This window comes from Phalangium opilio, unplaced genomic scaffold, assembly GCF_054372755.1.
Source record: "Phalangium opilio isolate 3A_F unplaced genomic scaffold, DU_Popi_V2 ptg000082l_1, whole genome shotgun sequence".
NCBI lineage: Eukaryota > Metazoa > Arthropoda > Arachnida > Opiliones > Phalangiidae > Phalangium > Phalangium opilio.
Window position 1 is genome coordinate 11,868,482 of NW_028324189.1, and position 18,417 is coordinate 11,886,898.

Here is an 18,417-nt window from a genome sequence, read left to right on the forward strand (position 1 = left end):
AGCAACTACTGAATGTTGAACTTCTGAAGTTTGATTGAGAACAATTAAGTGTAAGTATTTTATTTTAATTAATTTATAAATCATGGTAAAACCGTTACATATATTACACTGTTTGCATAGCATTTTGTTCAGCCTTTATCGGGTTTGTGGCGCATAGGATAACGCGTCTGCCTCTGGAGCAGAAGATTGCAGGTTCGAGTCCTGGCAAGATCGGTGTTTATTTTTACAGATCTTTTATTCAACATAAATGAAATAATCCTATAAATACAATGCTTGGATAATTTTATTGTTATGAAGTACGGGCTTGTGGCGTAATGGATAACGCGTTTGCATTCGAAGCAAAACATTGCAGGTTCGAGTCTTGGAAAGCTCGTTGTCAATGTTTGATGAAGAATCTTAGGAAATTCTTAAATAACAAATTTTCAATGAAATGTGCGCGTGCTGGCGCGTGGTTTAGAAATAAATTTTTTTTAAATCTATACAAAAAGGTCAACTAAACTTAATTGAGTCACCAACCGCCTTTTTATATGAAATAAGTTACCACCCGCCTATCTATGGTGAATTAATTTACACTCCCCTTCCAAATAATTTAAAATTTTAATCTTTCCCATAAAATAATGAGAGGAACTTGGAGTGAGCCAATATGCTCACGAACATATTACTGGAACATCGAATTAATGAAGTTTGACAAGCATATTATTATTTTTATAATATATTAATACAAATTAAGGCTAAAGGAACAGATATTACATAAAAAAGACTTGGTTTGCCCAAGCCTTAAAAACAAAACGATAAGAGTTTTTCCAGTTGTCTCAAGCGCGGATATTATTTTTTTTCTATTGAATTTTAAAGACAATCCGTATTTTACTACTCTTTAGAATTTAATTCAATCACCTGATTTTACTGCTAATGGATTAGTTTCCAATAAATTAATTGAAATAAAAAATTACTTATCTCAGATTTTTCAACAACTATTCCATTTTCCGGATACTTTTTATCATGCATTTATTATTTTGAGGGATATCGTGTAAATTTAATCAAATTGACTCTTTTTTTTTCATTTCCGAGAACTTTCCTTTCAAAAGGTTTTAAACACATCAAGTTTTCATAATGTTGTCAACTAAATAGCAACTCAACCAACACTTCTAAAATCTTCCCCACAAGTACTGATATACACAGTTCAATAATTGTGACTGTGCTGAAAGAGGAAACGAACCCCTTTATCAAATATAAGAAAGGTGATAACAGCCCCCTTTTGTATTCGAAAAGACCGCATATAATACATTATTAATGAGAATATTATTTGAAAATTAAAGTACGTTCTTCATTGAAAAGAGAAAATTTCATGATAAAATGTTTCAGGAAAATGGAATTGTTCTTGAAAAATCTGAGATAAGTAATTTTTTATTTCAATTAATTTATAGGAAATAAATCCATAAGAAGTAAAATCAGGTGATTTAATTAAATTCTAAAGAGTAGTAAAATACGGATTGCCTTTAAAATTCAATAGAAAAAAAATAATATCCGCGCTTGAGACAACTGGAAAAACTCTTATCGTTTTGTTTTTAAGGCTTGGGCAAACCAAGTCTTTTTTATGTAATTGGTATTGCAACGTCGCAAGTTCATGTAGTATTAAACAAAATGTATGATTCCAAGAACACAAGAACGCTATCTATGAACTCAAACTTTTATACTAGCCCATAGAGTGGTACTAAAAGGGGAGGAGTTACGGGGACGTGACGTCAATATTGGTATGGCCTGAGTGGACGACTTCCAATATGGTTGTCAAAACCGGATGTAAAAGATGAGGAGGGTATGACGTCACGAGAAAGTTCGTAGTAGTCTGCTCAAACTTTCATACTAGCCATTATTGTGGTACTAAGAGGGGAGGAGCTCCGGGGAGGTGACGTCAATATTGGTTTGGTCTAACTTGTATGGCCTGAGCTGACGACTTCCAATATGGTTGTCGAAAACCGAAGTAAGAGATAGGAGGATGTGACGACGCGAAAGGGTTCGTAGTAGCAGACTATATTTCGACGATGTTTGGGGTAAGTGGAAGGAAAAAACGTTACAGCTCGATTGTCTTTAAATATTCTAGGGTCTTTTATGGATTCTTGAGGATTCTTAAATGGCAGAGTGAAAACAAAAGGGGGAACTTACCCTTCTGCCTAGTATTTGGTTAATAGCGGCGCTTTCCTTGAGCGTACATTCGGCGACGACTTTGGCTCTCATCTCCTTCATGTAGAGCATAAAAGCATTCAACGGTTTCTTGATGTGATTGCTATTTTTGGGTTGTTTCTTCTCGTAATGGTTATGATGGTGGTGGTGGTGGTGATGGTTGGAGTTGGACGAGGACGTTGAGGAAGGACGAGGGCCACCGCTACCCGCGTTGGCGTGATTATGATGATTCTGATGATTATTGTTGTTGTTGTTATTGTTGCTGTTGTTGTTGTTGTTATTATTATTCCCGTGATGTTGAGACACCGGATGATGATTATTATTTTGATGATGGTGATTGGTCGGTGGTGAGACCGCCCCGCCACCTCCACCGGTATTATTCCCGCCAGGGCCGACGTGATTCGGGACGATTGACGGATTCCCGCTTCCCGTCGTCGTACTGGATTCGTTGGCTTTGAGAAGCGGTTTCTGTTCCAGGCCAAAAACGCTATGCCTGCGGTAAAATTCCAGCTGGTCATTCGTCGTGGCCAGGCTAGCTAATCGGTGGACGGGTGAAACGTTATGGCCCCACCTGTTGTTATCCTGGCCATGATGCGTCGGCACTTCTTGCTTCGGTCCCGGAGTGATAATGGCGTGATGCGAAAAACCGGGATGAGCGGGAAGTCCCGGATGAGGCGGGATCAACGTTGGCGGGGTAAACCTGGGTAAACTCGACGCCGAAACCGGAAGCGTTGACGGGTAAGAACCGCGGAAACCCGCCGAGGTCATAGGGTACATTGAGGGGTTATGCCTCGAGAGCAAAGGCCTAAAAATAAACGGAAAGAGAAATCACGTTAAACAACAAATACCTTAACAAATAACCGTCCATAACGCGTCACGTAATCCCTCGTAATTTACAAAGATCCTCGTACCACTGATAATAAATTTGGTATCAAAAATCCCTTAAGTTCCTCGGGAGACAGACGGGGGAGCCTTGAAAGAAAAGAGCCCCCACCCCCTTCCAACATTAGGGGTCCGCTAATTTTTAAGAATGCCGAATGCAATCCACGTAATTAAGAAAATCTTGTTAAACAAACGCGACGGGGACCACCACCACAAATCCTTTCTTTTACCGTATTTTCTCTTTACCCGCACCAGGATTAATCCCGCGTAGAATGGAAAAAGAGCAAAGACGTTTCCCGCCATATTCCCCCCCCCCAAAAGCCCCAAGAAGAAAATTAACTAATGTAGAAAGTGGTACGACTCCAGAAAGATCCTCTCTCTTTCTCTCTCTCTCTCTCTCTCACTCTCTCTCTCTCTCTAATGCTATTTAATTCGGATCCCATCTCATTGCGAAGTTGTTCAACTTATTAAATTGAACGAAGTAAGGCTTAAACAGTAGCGAAAAAGTCAACGTAAAGAATATTAATGTCTATCTTTTACCGTATTAACGTTTTAAGGTTGGGTATACTTTTGAAACGGGGGAATATAGCTTTATCAATAAGTCATAAAAAGAGAGCTAGGTATATACGTTAGGGGAATTAAAACGCGCTGTAGTGAGGAAATGGTATGTACTATAAAGAAGTACTTATATTTATGGAGGGAGTTACCTGCGCTATATATACACACACACACACACACACACCAAAAAGATGAAATTAGGGGAAACTCTAGCTTAAAAATACTTCATTAATTTAAAAGTTTATACGTTATATTCCCAAGTGTATAACCCATACAGCGTTCGTTGTATTTTAAAAGTAGAAAATAATAGGATAGTTCTAAACACTTTGTACGTCATAAGTTAATTAGTTGCTAAAATTATCAAATGCTTATGATAGCAACATGAAGTCAAATTAATTTTAAGCCTTGGCAACTTTGTTTAAAAAACCTAGTTAAAATCAACGAAATTCTCATTCTAAAAAGAAATAAAATCACCCTTCACGCTATCTTTGAAAGAAAAAAAGGTTTAAATTTACAAAGTTTTTCTTTCAGACGCACTCATAACTTCAGTATAATCAAAGGATAGGTCCGGAGAATAAGTTAAACCACGCCCCCTTTTAAAAAGGAAGCGGGTATACACACAGTACACAGAAATAACGCAATTTACTTTTCCATAGACGATATGTTTAACAATATACATATAAAATGAACAAACGAATTTTTGCAGTCCGCACTCGTGTATCTTCATAATTAACGTTTAAAATATTCAAAAGGCTTAAAATTTGCACCACCGGTGGGATGGGAATTTAGTTTCCTTTGATTATTAATAAAAAAAAAAAAAAAGATATATATAAGAGGAACCGTGTATAATTAAAATTAGGTACCAACGTATGATGTTTAGAAAGATTTTGATAAAATTCCGTAATTTTACACTATAGGCCTATGTATATGAAAAATAATATTTCAATATGAAAGAGTTAAAAAGAGTTCAGCTATAGAATAATTTATTAAAATGTTTCAGAGCCTCGTGTTTCGGTATCCTGGGATTATACACTAGAAAAGCGTTATTTTTCCTTTGATGTTGACATAGGTATTAATTTTAAAAACGACACTGAGATCATTTAAAGTTTATAATATTTTTAAGAATAATGTTATTTTTCATAGCTAGTCCCCTGCCAGTTGACTAACCCGCATTACGCTTGGAGTTTTAGGCAAGCCTACTTTCAGGGGCCATTTGTAATATACATACAACATATTTCGCCGAAATAGTCTAGTTTATTATTTTTAAAGCGTGGATATTGAACGATATCTTTTAACTCTAAATTTAGCTTTGATTAAATATAAACTCAAAACTTAAACAATAAAGCAACAACGTCAACAACGTCGCAATTAGCATTTAACATATTCCTAAATGAAGTAAATGATTTGGAGTTTTCGGCAAGCCTACTTATAGGGGCCAATTGTACAACGTTTTTTGGCAAAAAGGTCTTGTACATTTCAACGATATTCATATATTAACTCGTTCTAGACTCAAAACTTCAACAACGAAAACAATATCGTGATTAGCATTTAAACATACGAAGATAAGTGTTTGGTTCAAAGCCAAATTATTTAAGTTAATAAACATCTTGAACGGAAGAACAATTTGCCGATACATTAAAACCAATCGTGCAAACAAAAGGGCGTGAAAATTTCCAAAATAAAAGATAATAGTAGCGCCACAAATTAGGAATCCTAGGAAATAAACACTGAAAGTTGCCAGAAAAAATTTAAACTTCAGAGTCTCTAACCCTTAGCCAGGCAGGCAAGCTAAAAGGGGATCCACTAAACTTAAAGAAAATTAGTCAAGCCAAACACCTCGGTAGAAAGTACCCCTCAACGCTGTTTACTCCGCTAAAACTAGACGTCCGTAACAGTCTTGGAAATAGCACAGGTCCACAGGTCAAAAACCAGTTTATTAATTGCTCGGACCAGTTTTTTTATTCAAAATCCGGGGGTTACTGGTCCTTGGGACCAGTTTATTAATTGAGAATTTTTATGAAAATTCAGGAGGGACCAGTTTAAAAATTCTAGTCATTATAAATTTCTACTCCATGGATATAGTCTCCTAGCCTTGACATTTTCTCATTCTTGCCTAAGTTGCCTTCCTTGCTACAACCACAGCCACTCGATCACGCTTTGGCTTCACACAATTTTTTTCCTATGTAAAAGCGCGTGTTAGTAATTATGGGCTTTTTCGCTCGAAAAATCCAAGGAGCCAGCTTTTAACATGACCGGCTATGGGAGGAACACAGTTATTTTGCCCTAATTTTGAAACTACTGGTGCAAACCTCTTGAAATTTTAATGTGCAAAACAGCGTTTGCTATGTTTTGGAAATTTTAAAAAGTTTCCCTTCTATAGTTTTTTGTATAAATATTAGAACGAAAATTAGCCCTACTTAAAGGGCTTGGTCTTGGAACGGTTTAATAAGTTTTTCCGTTTCACTTGTTCGAATCTCTTGAAATTTTAGTGAGAGGCGCATTGAACGGTTTTAAGTTATGATGCAAAGTTTTCGAAGTTTTCAAAGAAACAATTCACTTCCAAAAAATTCATTAAAATTGTGCTTGTGCATAATCCTACAACCTATTTAGTCGCTTAGGGAAATTTTAGGAAAAGGACTATTCGTTTTAAAAGTTGGAAATTTTCCACAATAATTTAAAACCTTTAAATATGCCTTTCACTAAAATTTCAAGAGACTCGAACCAGTGAAGCTGAAGGAAACAAATTTAAACTGTTTGAGACTAAGCCATTAAATTATGGTTCATTTTCGTTTTAATGTTGTTACAAAAAGCTTTGTAAGAGAAAATTTTGCACAAAAGTACCAAACATTATTTTGCAAATCTCATTAAAATTTCAAGAGATTTCAACCAGTATTTTCAAAATTAGGACCAAAAAACGGTGTTCCCCCAATGACGCAGTTAACTCTGATTTTTGACATAATTTTGCATCTATAGCCCGATCGAATGGGCTGTGCGTCAACGAAATACTCCCTTAATTTTTCAATAGGATTAGTAAAAAATAAATTAGGGATAGGGTCACTGGTCCCAAGGACCAGTTTAATATTGTAGAAAAAAAGATATATATAAGAGGAACCGTGTATAATTAAAATTAGGTACCAACGTATGATGTTTAGAAAGATTTTGATAAAATTCCGTAATTTTACACTATAGGCCTATGTATATGAAAAATAATATTTCAATATGAAAGAGTTAAAAAGAGTTCAGCTATAGAATAATTTATTAAAATGTTTCAGAGCCTCGTGTTTCGGTATCCTGGGATTATACACTAGAAAAGCGTTATTTTTCCTTTGATGTTGACATAGGTATTAATTTTAAAAACGACACTGAGATCATTTAAAGTTTATAATATTTTTAAGAATAATGTTATTTTTCATAGCTAGTCCCCTGCCAGTTGACTAACCCGCATTACGCTTGGAGTTTTAGGCAAGCCTACTTTCAGGGGCCATTTGTAATATACATACAACATATTTCGCCGAAATAGTCTAGTTTATTATTTTTAAAGCGTGGATATTGAACGATATCTTTTAACTCTAAATTTAGCTTTGATTAAATATAAACTCAAAACTTAAACAATAAAGCAACAACGTCAACAACGTCGCAATTAGCATTTAACATATTCCTAAATGAAGTAAATGATTTGGAGTTTTCGGCAAGCCTACTTATAGGGGCCAATTGTACAACGTTTTTTGGCAAAAAGGTCTTGTACATTTCAACGATATTCATATATTAACTCGTTCTAGACTCAAAACTTCAACAACGAAAACAATATCGTGATTAGCATTTAAACATACGAAGATAAGTGTTTGGTTCAAAGCCAAATTATTTAAGTTAATAAACATCTTGAACGGAAGAACAATTTGCCGATACATTAAAACCAATCGTGCAAACAAAAGGGCGTGAAAATTTCCAAAATAAAAGATAATAGTAGCGCCACAAATTAGGAATCCTAGGAAATAAACACTGAAAGTTGCCAGAAAAAATTTAAACTTCAGAGTCTCTAACCCTTAGCCAGGCAGGCAAGCTAAAAGGGGATCCACTAAACTTAAAGAAAATTAGTCAAGCCAAACACCTCGGTAGAAAGTACCCCTCAACGCTGTTTACTCCGCTAAAACTAGACGTCCGTAACAGTCTTGGAAATAGCACAGGTCCACAGGTCAAAAACCAGTTTATTAATTGCTCGGACCAGTTTTTTTATTCAAAATCCGGGGGTTACTGGTCCTTGGGACCAGTTTATTAATTGAGAATTTTTATGAAAATTCAGGAGGGACCAGTTTAAAAATTCTAGTCATTATAAATTTCTACTCCATGGATATAGTCTCCTAGCCTTGACATTTTCTCATTCTTGCCTAAGTTGCCTTCCTTGCTACAACCACAGCCACTCGATCACGCTTTGGCTTCACACAATTTTTTTCCTATGTAAAAGCGCGTGTTAGTAATTATGGGCTTTTTCGCTCGAAAAATCCAAGGAGCCAGCTTTTAACATGACCGGCTATGGGAGGAACACAGTTATTTTGCCCTAATTTTGAAACTACTGGTGCAAACCTCTTGAAATTTTAATGTGCAAAACAGCGTTTGCTATGTTTTGGAAATTTTAAAAAGTTTCCCTTCTATAGTTTTTTGTATAAATATTAGAACGAAAATTAGCCCTACTTAAAGGGCTTGGTCTTGGAACGGTTTAATAAGTTTTTCCGTTTCACTTGTTCGAATCTCTTGAAATTTTAGTGAGAGGCGCATTGAACGGTTTTAAGTTATGATGCAAAGTTTTCGAAGTTTTCAAAGAAACAATTCACTTCCAAAAAATTCATTAAAATTGTGCTTGTGCATAATCCTACAACCTATTTAGTCGCTTAGGGAAATTTTAGGAAAAGGACTATTCGTTTTAAAAGTTGGAAATTTTCCACAATAATTTAAAACCTTTAAATATGCCTTTCACTAAAATTTCAAGAGACTCGAACCAGTGAAGCTGAAGGAAACAAATTTAAACTGTTTGAGACTAAGCCATTAAATTATGGTTCATTTTCGTTTTAATGTTGTTACAAAAAGCTTTGTAAGAGAAAATTTTGCACAAAAGTACCAAACATTATTTTGCAAATCTCATTAAAATTTCAAGAGATTTCAACCAGTATTTTCAAAATTAGGACCAAAAAACGGTGTTCCCCCAATGACGCAGTTAACTCTGATTTTTGACATAATTTTGCATCTATAGCCCGATCGAATGGGCTGTGCGTCAACGAAATACTCCCTTAATTTTTCAATAGGATTAGTAAAAAATAAATTAGGGATAGGGTCACTGGTCCCAAGGACCAGTTTAATATTGTAGACGCTGGGGGTCACTGGTCCCGAGGACTAGTTTCAAAAAAATCCTTATTTCCAAGACTGGTCCGTAAGATGAAAATGAATATTTCAAATTAGGCCTAGTACTAAGTCCCTCCTTAAATGCATTAGGCCTAGCTCTGAAGCAGACGACGTTGGAGTTTCTTGAGTGCCCTAACGTTTAGGCTATAAAGTAAGTTAACTTTATCGCGTATATCTTCTTTAATATTGAAGACATACAAGTTGTTCTTAATTTGAAATATTAATTGGAATTTTAGGATACAATTCTACTAAAAAAAATACTGTATGATATTCTGAAGTTGTTAATTTCAATTTAGGCTTAGTGAAAAAAAAAAACTTTCCAGGGGTCATTTCTGTAGATGGAAATTTTCTTTTTCAAACCGAACGCAGCAATTCCATTTAGATCTTCCTGAACTTAAACATTCTTACGATAAATTAATACATTCTTTTTTGAAGTATAGAAGTAACACCCGTGAAAAAAAAAACTGTAGCTCCTCTCTTCGTGGCAGGGGTGATTACAAGCATGGATGAAAAACGTTTTGGAATAACTCCAAAATAAACTCCGGGCTAGACCCTGTTGGATTCGCATCGTCGAATTTTCGGTGATGCAACCAAGAAATAATCTACTAGTTCACTCATTTTCAAACGGAGGAGGAGATTTGGTTCGGGTTTTTTATTTTGGTGGGAAAAATATGGATGGAGTAGTATAGGACGACGCTCTTAAAGTATTCCCTAATCCTTTTAAAATACGCGTGGCAAAATCTATTTTAACCACCAATTAAAAAGCGGGGATATTTTTGAAACCTTTTCAGGAAGGTTTGTTGGTGTTGGGTAGTAGTGAGAGTAGAGGAGGAATTTTGCGAGTCGAAGACTCGAAGGTGATCATGTATATAGAAAAATGTTTTTTATGTACTCACCATTGAAGTTGCGACGCAAAGTCGGTAGAGAAAAGGTGAGGATATTGGCCAGGTGGGGTTAAAGGATACATCGGTGGCCTAGGAATACCTGCGAAATAAATTAAAATAAATAATTAATTATGGGTCAAAGGTCATTTAAATTAATTTTTAATAGACTTTCACCCTCTGAAAGATTTAATTTCATATAAAAATCACGGGTTAACTTTTGAAGAAGTGTTTTTATTTATTTTTTTTTCCATATTTGTTTGGTAACTGCTATAGCCCCCCCCCGTTTTATCAATATCTAGCCCTCCCCAAACCTACTTGACGACGTTAGGAAACATTCCTTTACTACTATTTAATATTTTCCCATAAAACGTCATGCAAATTAACTTAAGATAACGCCTAGATCCCAAGTTAAAAATGAATTAATCTAATTTAAGTTAATCAGTGATAGGGTTGTAGTGATGCTAACCTTGATGTTCCAGTACTTCTTTCCACGTCAATTGTTGAAAGGCGGCGTGTGCGGCCATTAATGGAATGCCTACGATTAAAAATAACCCTTTGCTCAAAAAAACAAAAATAAAAACCCAAAATAAAAATAATAAAACCAAAAATATAATAATACAAAAAATTATAAAATTAACAATCTAAACCTTACGTAAATGTTCTCGCTTTCAAAACAGAAACGTAAAATTAATACCAAAATATAAAATCAAAAGAATGAATGTCTAATTTGCAATATAAGTGTTTTTGGTCGACTTCGGCTCTCGTTAGCGCAACACTATTGCCCTGATAGACTTAGGATTAAGTTAGACCAAGGGGTTAACCACTGTCGTAAAAATATCACTCCGAATTTTAACCCTTAATTTTTTATTTTTATTTTTTAACATTTTTATTATTAAATTTAAGGTCTTGGATATTGTTAATTCGAAATCACTTCAGTATTCAATTCAAACTCAAAGATGTTACGTTTAGGAGTGATTACCCCCTCGGGTTAGGGTTAAAGAGGCAGAACATCGAAGCGTGAGTTCCGAATAACGAAAGGAACGGAGTAAAAGCCGATAATTTCATTTTTGTAGCAATACGAAAAGGATGGAGGAAGATAAGGCTAGGATTACATCACAGTAACCTAACCAACCGCACCTGCGGTCGCATCTCTCTCCAAATTGGATGGAGAAGGTGGGTTTACGAAAAGTTGCGAGGAAGTTTAGTTGCTACGAGTTTTACTATCTTATTCAGGTAATAAATATACACGTAATATATCTATCAGAGTTTGTAAATCCCAGTGAACTATTTTTCTACTGTATAATTAATTACTTAAGTCCCAACAAAATTACGTATCAATCAATTAAGACCGCTTTCCATTCGGGTTTATTTTATATCGTAAGTGTTAATTATGGTTCCTAAAGCCACGTTTACACTTGACACTTTGAAACCGTTTTAAGCAGGTTTTGAAAGGTCAAAGTGTAAAATTAAATTTAGCTGTTAACCATAGAAATCTTAAATTATAAAATGCAATATTAATTAAAAAAAAGATTCGACCTTCCTAAAACGGTTGAAAACGGTTTCAAAGTGTCAAGTGTGAACATGGTTTTAGTTAGAAAAGCTTATTAAAATTAATCTAACAGCCAACCAATAGAAAACGGTGTAATTCAATAAAACCTCAACATTCCCTGATTGACTTCACATACCAATATTTAAAACCCTCAATTAAAAATTCTTTTTTTAAAAAATAAATTATAATAAACCTGTACATATTCTGTCTCCTCATTTTCAAAATAAAAAATGCAAACATAATTAAAAATTTAAATTAACAAAACCACAAAAACTACACGCGTATCCTTTACCCCCGTCGGTAAATTATCGCGGTGCATTATTTTTTCATCAATATAAATGAACATAACAGGATAAAAAAACCTTCCAAATTTGTAAATAAAATATAAAAAAAATAAAAATAAATAATGCGGCTACATCCTTTAAAACAAAGTTAATAATTCAACGCGACCTCGAATCCCATTTTTGTTTTTTCTTTTTTAACAAGAAAAAGTGGTGTAAACTTGATTATATAAATTTTCCTAAATAATTAAATCTTTACGCAACCCTTTTTATTTTTTGGAGAATTTTACCTTTGTCGGGAAATTAAAAATTGTTTCTATTTTGTATTTTCTATTATTATTATATTATTTTTTAATTTTAATTTTTTTCTTGGTGGAGTTGAGTTTTTTTTTTTTATTTTTTTGAACTTACCGGTCTTTGGGTCAATATGAACTGGAGGTATGCCCATATGTGCAGGAGGAGGTTGGGCAAACGCGTCCGAATTGTACATCATGAAAGGTATAGGAGAAGCGGGATGATGAGGCTGAGGAACCATTGAGACTTTATTCGCCTGTAAAAATACGAAAAATAAAGAAAAATGTGTTTTAATGTTTAATTTAATTTAGGTTTAATAAAAAAAATAGGCAAAATTATTGACATTTTTAAGGATAAATGTCTCAAATTGTGTCCATTTTCTTATCCTTAAATCGCTCCCAAGTGCAGGACACTGGACATTGTCCCATAAATTTTTTTAAAACTAAGGGGTCACTGGACAGTTGACTAGTAAATTTTTGATGGCTTGACTATGAGACGCGACACAATTTTTGCGCACTCCAGTGGACAATGTCCACTAGTTCTAGTCAAAGGGGGTATCAATGGACACATGTCCTATATGAAAATATTATTTCCGGCCCTTCCCTAGGAATTAAATTAAAGCAGACGACATTTGGGGTATATAACTCTATTGAACAACTGGTACGACGTGACACACGTTTTAATGTTTAATTTCATTTAGGTTTAATAAAAAAGGGCAAAATTATGACAAATGTTTGAAATTGTGTCCATCTACAAAAACCATCCTTAATTTTCTCCCTTAGAATATCAGCACGAGTTAGCAGATGACATTGGGGGTATATAACTCTATTGGACCACTAGTACCACGTGACACATTCATGGCGCATCATCCAATAGAATTTTAATATTAAAACGTCATCCGCTTCATAGTCACTAGGCTGGTCGATTGCTTAAGTTGTGAATGCGATGTTAATTAATATCGTATTTTAATTGATATTAATTTCAATAGACACGATTAAACCGTTTTTAAATTAATAAACCAAACCAATTTCCCAAAATTTAACGAAAACAAAGTGTCAGCATCATTAATATGATTCAAGAATGAACTAAGACCTAAAAATCGGAACCAATGAAAACAGACCAAATCATCCTTTGAAGTTAGATCCACATACTACATCCCTTCTCTCTATCTCTATCTCTCCTTTCAAGAATCTACTCGAAACTTAATTTCAATGTTATTTAAAATTAAACCTAAAGTAAATTCCCCAAATTTCGGCGAGCGCTCAATCAGGTGGGACAAATCCGTTGCTAGCAACCTGGCTTCTAACGCAAACCAAAATTTTAAGTTCAAAACAAACTGTGGCGACTGACTGATGGGAATTTGGAAAATTTCAACGTCGCGGCACGGCATCGCATTCAAATCACCATACCATAATATTGACTCGAGAGAGGACACACACAACGCGAGCCCGCGGGTATAAAGCCTCTGTTAACGTGGAAAGCATTGGGAATTCAAAAGGAATGAAAATTGGCTTTATTTGGTAAACGTCGTAAGCCCAGAGCAACGTTGGTAAGAGAGAGAAGACGACAATCTAACGTTTAAGAGGTATTAAAGGCATCCAAACGTCTTTTGAAATCGTTAGTCCAAAGGAGTCCCGCGGTTTATACAACATACATACGATAGTACGATCTTGCGGTAGGCTTAATCTACAGAGTCTTAACGTCTTAAGCCTCGGCTTTAGGGTGCTTTAAGGATACTACGGGAGAGGTAGGTAGGGAATCCGCGGATGGATCTGCAGGCTGGATGGTGGTGGTGCGGTGGATTCGTGATAGTTTTCGACTCGGAAATACTTATTTGCACATCGCGCCATACGCGGATGTGATGATGGTGATATAGCGGAGCTTCGTACGGAGGCTGATTTAACGGGAAGAGATCGCTCCCTTTGAAGTTTTGCCGACAACGATGTAGTAGGGGAGGGGATGGAGAGAGAGAGAGAGAGAGAGAGAGAGAGAGAGAGAGAAGAGAGGAGAGAGAGGAAAGACACTGGCGGGCGTATACCGTACGGTACGGTACATTCGAGGATTTGGAGAGCCATGTAACCAACGGAAAGTTATACGCTATATATATGCCATAGGAGTGCGTGTTCCTGAAAGATATACCCCGCTACTACCCATCACCACGGATTCGTACACCTCCTTCGCAATTCTACGCTGTAGATTACGCTACCCACTATTATATATAGTTCCCTTGTTATACAGGGTGTTTGTGAAAGGTCCATCAATAATGAAAGGGCGTATTTATTGGGCCATTTTGAGTCGAAAATGTTCTATGACATTTTTCCGTTCGGGCCACTGTTTTCAAGTTATGATTGGAGTAATTTACGGATGACCCCTTAAATTTAATTAAGAAATTGAAAGACAGCGCTAATTTAATGAAGGGGTCATCCCTAAAATATTCAAATCATAACTCGAAAACCGTGGCTCGGACGGCAAAATGTCATAGAACATTTTCGACTCAAAATGGCCCAATAAATACGCCCTTTCATTATTGATGGACTTTTCACAAACACCCTGTATAAGAACAAAAATATTGCGAGGTCAATTTAATTTACTACAAATAATAGACTTCTAATGTTCACACTATATTTATAACTCCATACAATCTTTGGAAAGCCGATTTCCCTGAGTTTTCCAGGTTTTTGAGATATATCCCCTTAGTTTTCCAGGTTTTTGAGATATATTCCCTTAGTTTTCCAGGTTTTTGAGATATATTCCCTTAGTTTTCCAGGTTTTTGAGATATATTCCCTTAGTTTTCCAGGTCTTTGAAATATATTCCCTTAGTTTTCCAGGTTTTTGAGATATATTCCCTTAGTTTTCCAGGTCTTTGAAATATATTCCCTTAGTTTTCCAGGTTTTTGAGATATATTCCCTTAGTTTTCCAGGTCTTTGAAATATATTCCCTTAGTTTTCCAGGTCTTTGAAATATATTCCCTTAGTTTTCCAGGTTTTTGAGATATATTCCCTTAGTTTTCCAGGTCTTTGAAATATATTCCCTTAGTTTTTCAGGTCTTTGAGATATATTCCCTTAGTTTTCCAGGTTTTTGAGATATATTCCCTTAGTTTTCCAGGTTTTTGAGATATATTCCCTTAGTTTTCCAGGTTTTTGAGATATATTCCCTTAGTTTTCCAGGTTTTTGAGATATATTCCCTTAGTTTTCCAGGTTTTTTCCCATACATGGAGTAATAACAACGGAAGTGAGTATTTTTAATAGTTGAGCAAACTTACTCAAACCTCAAAAATTTCCCTGATTTCCTTGAATTTTGCTAAAAATTCTAAATTTCCCTGAGGTTTTTGTCAGCTATTTATTTCCCTTAGTTAACCCAGATTTGTACCAATACCAAATACTAAATTCAGTTAAGTCTAAATAAACGCAATTACAACCCTTTCTTTCCACACCTAAAATTATGATAATTTCTAGGCCTATCTTTACCAATTTCGTAAGGTTTCGTTAAAAACAGAAAGGGTATAACGCGCGGAGAAAATGTTTCCACTCCCATTCAACGCAGAACATGCGTACATCCTCCATCCTTCAAGATGAATTTTCAGAAAAGGGGTACAAATTGAAATTTGAGTCTCTGTTAATATGAAAAGAAGAGAGAGAGAGAAAGATGGAGAGATGGGAAAAATCTACGAGCTCGAGTCTTGACTGCACGTGAAACGGGATGACTACGGGGAGGAGGAGCGAACGGGAGAGAGAATTTAGTGATGAAAAGTAAAAGGGAAATGTTTGTTTGCTACACTCCGGCGCCCAGAGGTGAAAAGAGGTCTCATTTTAGGGGTGGGGAAAATATTTCAAGGGATCATCATTCCAAAACAGGATTTATAAAAGGGTGCAAGAAGCCGTTTTTCAACGGGGTTTCGAAAGGTGCATGCGTTCATAGATAGCTTCCGGGGGGGGGGGAAGGGGTGGATTAAACACACTAACAGGTGAATCAAATTTTCTACGCTTTCTTAAATGAAATGATTCGGAAAGCTTATATCTTTCTATTATAAAAAGGGGTTAGTTAGGCTTAACAGTTAGTTTCTTTATTGTAAATTACGAAATTACGCTTTTGAATCAAAAGACCCAGTATGGATTAACAAATGTATAGTTAAATAGGTCCTTAGCAGCAAAGGCATCAGACGTTGCCTGTGACTCTGTCATCCCTTCGGAATATTTTCATTACTATTCCTGGGCAGCCATTTTAAACCATGGCGGCAAATCGAACCCTAAAAAGTCATAAAACCCGTCTATATAATATTGAGAACCAGTGTAGTATAAATATTAGCAGAAGTAAGATGAGACTAGAAGTAAAGAGCTCTAGCATTGGTAATGGATCCTGGCACTAGTGAACAAATTTGAGGATTTTATGCCGCTTCCATCGCGCCTACACTAGAGAGAGAAAAATTGGTCGAGTTCCAAAAATATTTCCTACCCCCTTCCCCTCAACCTAAAGCCGCGGAACACGGACGCGGCTCCTTGAATCTAGTTCGGCCGTCTACCACCGCGAGCGTCTCACGTTTTGGAGGGAAAATTCAGAAACCGCTACCAGAGGGCCAACCGTTGGTGTGTTATCAAGAATATTCACTTTCGCCAAGTGAAGAATTTGGTTACCTCGATACTTCTAGTCTCATCTTACTTCTAATATTAGTGAAGATTATTTGCATTCCTGGACGCAATTTCATTCAAGATGGTAATAACGGTTAGTGTCCCAGCAAATTTTGAGACTTCTAATTAAAACGGTTTGGCACTGCAGTCAGTCATAACTTTTACTTAAATAGTTATATATGATTACGTAATAAAGTCGTCTAAAAATACACTACCACCTAAACCCACACACACTTTCATCGTGCATGTTGACCAGTCAAAGACCAGGCAGGGCATGTACGGAGAAAGATTCAACACAAAGGTACTCAATATATATATAAAGTATCCATTAAATCAACCCTAAAGCCGGTCGTACCCCTCCTAGTTAAGAGTTTTATCTTTCCCCCTGCTGCCCTAGCTGCTGAACTCGCCTATAGCTCTCTGAATCAGCTTCGAATTCGTTGTTAATGCCATTTGGGATCCCAAGTAATACAGTATACTGATCCCTTTGGTGCATGCTATAAGTGTAGTATAAGGTTTCGATAAATGCGCTAGAGTGTGGAAGGGAACTGGTATATATTCACGTACTGCAGGTTTCCTAGACGTAGCTCTCTCTAGCGCGCGCCCTTTTCTAACGTTGTTTAAGTCTTCCTTAAGCCTTTGCACATCTCCTTTTCAAACATCCTTACGATTAGATGAGTACCTACCTAGCTACATAAGGGGGCATACAAACCCCCCCCCCTCCCTTCTTGGTAATGGAGCCAAGGGGCTCAAAGATGGCTGGCGTGTCAGGTGAAGGAAAGGGGTCGTCGAATTTCCGAAGGCACTAATTATCATTGCATAATGAAACATCTAATTTAGTTCGACCAATTCCTTGCCCGCAGAATCCCAGTACGTTTCTGTATGTGTGTACCTACTTACTATACTCCACTATTTCGATGTGTGTTTGCCGGATAAGGTTATAAAGGTGAAGTTCTGATTGGACGGATCTGTAATGATATTTTTCAACCTCCCTATGCCTCTCCTTCATCACCTTAGCTCTTCTCTTATTTTCTACCTCTTTATAATTTAAAGGGTATTGACATATAGGAATTATAAGAGCAAGTTTTCCTACTAGTTTTAACTTAATTTTAAACTCCAAAGTAAATAATAAATAATATACTAGGATACTGCTTGGTATAATTGACCTTATAGCGAAAGGATTATATGATATATTTTTTAAAGTTAATTTGCGAATTTTAAATAGATAATAAATATTAATATTTATTTTCTTTGTTAAAATAAGAGCTTTTTTAGTGATATTATTACAATAAATTAAACATATAGGCGTAATTATTATATATTTAAGTACGTAGTGTTGTGCACTAAAGGGCTAGTGAAATCCCCACCGTTTGTTTAACCAACGTTTAACAAACCGTGTTTCAGGGTTGCGATTGTAATTTGGGACAGCATCTAATATGCAGGTTCGGAACTAAATGATCCAGAACTGAATCGAACAGAATTCTACAAGCTATGCAATCAGGGCCGGAAATAAGAAAAGTTTTTATAGGACATGTGTCCAGTGACCCCCGGCCCCCGTTTGATAGGAAAATTTATAGGACATTGTCCACTGGAGTGCGCAAAAATTGTTTCGCGTCTTCATAGTCAAGCTATCAAAACTTCGGAAAAATTTACTAGTCAACCGTTCAGTGACCAACCTTAGTTTTTAAAAAAATTATGTGACATTTCAAAATTTTATTGGACAATGTACACTGTACAGTGAGTGTCCTGTGCTTATTTCCGGCCCTGT

At 35.9% G+C, this 18,417-nt stretch overlaps 1 protein-coding gene across 3 annotated transcripts in view; it reads right to left on the reverse strand.

The window, feature by feature from the left end:
• The window catches only part of pan (transcription factor pangolin), a 135,125-nt gene that overhangs the window by 4,016 nt on the left and 112,692 nt on the right, over positions 1–18,417 (reverse strand). For 2 of the 3 annotated variants that reach the window (XM_089848753.1, XM_089848751.1), the window contains 4 exons: positions 12,138–12,276; positions 10,363–10,431; positions 9,909–9,996; positions 2,161–2,983 (listed from right to left, as the gene is read on the reverse strand). In XM_089848753.1, the coding sequence (XP_089704879.1) occupies positions 2,161–2,983; positions 9,909–9,996; positions 10,363–10,431; positions 12,138–12,276 (1,119 nt within the window). The remainder of the gene's footprint in view (positions 1–2,160; positions 2,984–9,908; positions 9,997–10,362; positions 10,432–12,137; positions 12,277–18,417) is intronic. The other variant, XM_089848752.1, reaches the window with a different exon arrangement.